This window comes from Eptatretus burgeri, chromosome 12 (genome assembly GCF_056783735.1).
Source record: "Eptatretus burgeri isolate ZD-2024b chromosome 12, Ebu_testis_v1, whole genome shotgun sequence".
Taxonomy (NCBI): domain Eukaryota; kingdom Metazoa; phylum Chordata; class Myxini; order Myxiniformes; family Myxinidae; genus Eptatretus; species Eptatretus burgeri.
Window position 1 is genome coordinate 76,297,416 of NC_140972.1, and position 4,828 is coordinate 76,302,243.

General features: G+C 50.0%; 1 protein-coding gene across 1 annotated transcript; it reads right to left on the bottom strand.

The window, feature by feature from the left end:
* Positions 1-440: 440 nt before the first annotated feature.
* On the bottom strand, positions 441-3,952 carry NKX1-1 (NK1 homeobox 1). Its single transcript, XM_085848590.1, has 2 exons — positions 3,280-3,952; positions 441-1,759 (listed from the first exon to the last, which is right to left on the bottom strand). The coding sequence occupies exons 1-2, from the start codon at positions 3,668-3,670 to the stop codon at positions 1,134-1,136; spliced, it is 1,017 nt and encodes a 338-aa protein (XP_085704716.1). The 5' UTR covers positions 3,671-3,952; the 3' UTR covers positions 441-1,133.
* Between the last annotated feature and the right edge of the window lie 876 nt (positions 3,953-4,828).

Consider the following 4,828-nt stretch of genomic DNA (forward strand, 5'->3'; position numbering starts at 1 on the left):
ATAAAATTAACTAGTTTAACTAATCATTCACACGAACACTATCCGTAACTGCACGGAACCCCACTCCCAGATTTACCCAATTTTCTCGATCTCCCGCGCATTCCTATTTATTTATTTATTAACATACGAACGAATGTTGTTCATTTCGTTCGTCGGTCTTGGATGAACAACGCGCTTTGAAAACACCTCGGACGAGACAAAAATGATAATAAAATGATCTCTCTCTCTCTCTCTCTCTCTCTCTCTCTCTCTCTCTCTCTCTCTCTCTCTCTCTCTCTCTCTCTCTCTCTCTCTCTCTCTCTCTCTCTCTCTCTCTCTCTCTCTCTCTCTCTCTCTCTCTCTCTCTCTCTCTCTCTCTCTCTCTCTCTCTCTCTCTCTCTCTCTCTCTCTCTCTCTCTCTCTCTCTCTCTCTCTCTCTCTCTCTCTCTCTCTCTCTCTCTCTCTCTCTCTCTCTCTCTCTCTCTCTCTCTCATTACAGTTCGTTGAAGAATAAATACGTAACACGTTTAATAATAAACAGGAAAGAAATATTCCCTCATGCATATGTATATCATAAGCAAACTTTCGCTACTCTTTTATACACATTTTAACGAACTCCTCGAAGAATTCGCATTCCAACGTATGTTACAAAAATGCTCGATAAATAATGCAGAAATATTCTTTTTCTTCTTCTGAAGGAAACATTCGGTTTATACCTCTTTTGTTGTTGCTGTTGTTGACTTGTTGCTGTTGCTTGTTGTTTATTGCAAAAGTTGGAACATCCAGAAACGCAGCGCGGCTCGACATGAGACTGAAAAAGGTTCGAGTTTGAATCGCTTTCAGCGATATAGTTTCGGGGTCAGACTCTCAGTTCCTTCCCTTTGTTATCGGGGAATTTTTTGTTTTATGGAATTCCATCCCCCCCCCCCCCCCACCACGTAATAGTATAATTTCATGTAACGTGACTTTGAGCGCTGCACCATCCCTGAGGCAGACACACAATGTCTCACAACAACAAGCTTGCGCTCATTCCCATCCCCCCCAACCCCAACTCCCTCCCTTTCCCCCAAAAGCCACGGAGTGACGTGGGAAGTAAAACCCCGACGGAGTTCCCGATTCCTTGCGGTTATTGCTCTCGGATTTTCCATGCGAGATCACATGTGCGGCGAGTAGAAAGAGGGCAGACTGTAGGTAGGCGAACTAAGTAAGAATGGCGGCATCATGGTTGCCGGAGGTAGGAAAGGCAGCTGCGCCGCGCACATTAGACCCGCGGTTCCCGGATAAGACAGGTGTCCCGGCAGGTGCGACACAAGCGGCGGGGACACCGATCCAGAGCCGAGGCTCCCACCGGTTGAACAACTCGTGTCCGCTCCCGGGTTTTGCTTCTTCCACTTAGTGCGTCGATTCTGGAACCAGATCTTCACTTGGGTCTCGGTGAGGCTCAAGGAAAGTGCGAGGTTGAGTCGCTCGCACACAGACAGGTATCGCGTCGATTTGAACTTGTTCTCAAGAGCGACGAGTTGTTCGTACGTGAACGCGGTGCGCGCACGACGCGGCTTCCCAGACTTCGCGTCCGCCGAGCTCCGCTTTCGCTTCTGCTTTTGTCCGTTGCTCAACATGGGCTTCCTGGACTCGTCTTCCTGTGCATCCTTCACCCCGCTTTCGTCCGACTCGCGTCCCTCCAGCTGCAGCTCATGCCGCTCCGGTCCGCATTGGGAACCGGTCCCGATGATCTCCTCCGGGGTGCCCTCTCTGTCCATTCCGTCCTGCAGCAGAGCTCCTACGGACGGCAACGGCACGTGGAGTGATCGTGGGAACGTCCAAAAACAAGAGAAGAGAACAAGCGCACGTCCAAACCTCATGTTGTCCTCTCGCATGGAAATCGTGCAATGTTAACAAATGTGTTTATAAACATTGTTTTCTGCACAACAACGATCCTTTTGCGTGATACACACAACGCACTCACAATCGTCCAGAAAAACCTCGTCGTACAATCCACCACTTATTTTAGGGGGTGAGGAGGAGGATGCACAGTCCCAACTCGGCAATACACCCAAAGGCGAAGTGGAAACGACGAAACGTGACGTCATAATATATACATGGTGGAAAAGAAACGTTTCGGAATTAAATGTACGAACGTCGTGCACGTGTTTCACGTATATTCACAGAGGAACCATTACGGCATAATGCTGCACTGTGTAAACGTAAAAGTGTTTGAATTTGCTGACGTTCCTTTAGATGAATTAACCTTCATTTCTCATTAAACTCCTTTTTAATTTACGGTGGCCGCGGGTGAGGTGTGATTAGGACTTCGGGTCGAAAGTTATACTGGATCAATACCTCTGCTAATAACTCTAATAAGTTTTAATCGGGCAATTATCTGATTTCTGATCTTATAATTTAGACGTTGGGGTAGTGTTTGCAAGCTGCGGCAAGGAGATATGGCGAAGTCGATAATGGGATATTGATCAGCCCATCTCAGGCTGCCACTCCGGACCGATAGCCGCCATTAGGCGGGTAAGCTGCCATGGCACGGCCGGGGTTTCGTCCTAAACGGGTCCGAAAGGCTGTTAATTTTTGTGAGATAACCCACTTTTGTACAATTAGTCCGATTCGCTTTGAATAACGAAGAGATAAGGAGGAAATTGGATGTGTCACGACGTGTAATGAAGGATGTCCTGCCTGTAAATTTACAATGGCAGCAATCGCCGCGTCCGTATGAGTTTGAATAGGTCAAAAGTCGCTAACGCCGCGACCCTGACCAGGCTCGAAGGGTCAATAACTACCCCCAGCCCAAGTGACCCACAAAGTTGAACAGTCGCACTCGAGACCTCTTTTTTATTTTATTATAGTCGAACATTTTCCTATCATCCTTTTGGTGCGAGGACTTGAAGGCTGGAATTCAGGAATGACGAGTTGCTGTGGACGTGTGAGAGATCCGAAATTGAGTGTTACAGGTTTATAATCCAAGAAAAAGATCGCAGAGTGAGAGATGGAATTGCAGGGAAGCACGCAGGGCAAGCCAAAAACCAGGCTCTCCCCCGGGAAATATGCCTTTACTGACCATGATGCGGAGGGGTCGATGGGTCACGAGTTTGCGTACGTGGTGCCTTTCACGGTCGGAGTGTACTCGTGCTCGAGGGTGTTGCATGCGCGCTCGAGGGTTTTGCATGCGCGCTCGAGGGTTTTGCATGCGCGGTCGAGGGTGTTGGCGGTCGAGGGTGTTGCGCTGTTGAGGGTGTTGCGCGGTCGAAAGTGTGAGTTTTCAATGTTATGAGTTCTCGAGAGTGCCATGCTCACCGTCAATACGATGATCGCAGCCCTCAGGGCGCTCTGGACTTGCCTCGCCGAACTCGTCAGCTATGCCGAGTCCAGCCCCCCGCGCTCTGCCCCGGCCTGTGAACTTGTTGGGATCTAGAATGTCGAGCACAGAGAACGATGTGGTTCGTTGTGCCGCAAAGCCAGGAGCCGCTTCGAGCCTCCCAGCTTCAGGTCGCACCGCAGCTACACCACCTGCCACTACATCCGGTGAGGCACGTCCAGGGCTCTCCCTGCACCCTGGGGGTGTCTCGGAGTCGACACCGAGTTGGGGTCCGCACCCGACGCCAAGGGGCAGCAGTGGCTGCAGCTTGCATTGAATGGCGGGCAAGACCACCTCCGTTGCAGATGCGTCTTCTCGTTGTGCTTCCATGCTCCGGAGACCCTGCGTCCCGTTGGCGGTAAATGCTCCCTTGGCTGGAACTGTTCAGACTCCCAACCCCGAAGCGTGTCCCTCACCCAGCATCCCTCCTAGGACCCCCGCGTACATTTATGCCGCTGAGATCTCGGCCAGATTATTCATGAACCTGCGCCTGGGCCCCTGTAATTGGCTAGCGGGTCCATTCCGGCGCATTAATAGCCAACGGTGGCCATCGGGAGGAAAACGGACGGTGGTGGTGTCGATGATTTGCGCGCTCGTCGTGTCTGTGCGGAGAAACACGGGGAACGAAGCGGAGGGTTGGGGGTGAAATGGAGTTGGGATAGAGTAAGGAGGAGGTGGTAAAGGACGACAGATGTGGGAAGGGAGAATGATAAGGGGTGTGTGGAGGAGGAGGAGAGACGCTCGGGAGGAGTGGGGAGAGGAGTGTGTCCAGTGGAGTACATGTTGAGACGGGATAATGATACCTGCACACACCACCCTGTCTTGCTGTCATTCCTTACCACCCTCATGGCTCAAAAAAATACACATATATCACCCAAAGCATAGGCTTCTTGCATTTTCGAGAATGGATAATAATACTGAACTAACTCTTAATACTTGAGTGGTTTTTCCTGTGATGTCACATTTAGACTTTCTCTTAAATAAAGTTTACCTCGTACTGACGCAGATTCTCATTTCAGGGCATTTGCCGGTCCTTGATTGAGGGCGGCAATACTGCGAAGTATAGACAATCCAATGATGCGCCACATGTAAGGATTTTATACAATCCACAGATGGGCTATGAGTGAGAATCTTACAATCTACAGATGAGCCATGAGTGAGGTGTTTACAATCCGAAGATGGGCCATGAGTGAGGCGTTTACAATCCGAAGATGCGCGCTTCGTTCGCTCCGAAGGCCACGAGTTCGGGTTTTATACCATCCACAGATAGGCCACGAGCTAGGGTTTTATACCATTCACAGATGGGCCACGAGCTCGGGTTTTATACCATCCTCACATGAGTGAGGCGTTTACAATCCATACATGGGCCATGAGTGAGGATTTTATACAATCCACAGATGGGCCACGAGTGAGGGTTTTATACAGTCCACAGATGGGACACAAATGAGGATTTTACAGATGGGCCACGAGTGAGGGTTTTATACAGTC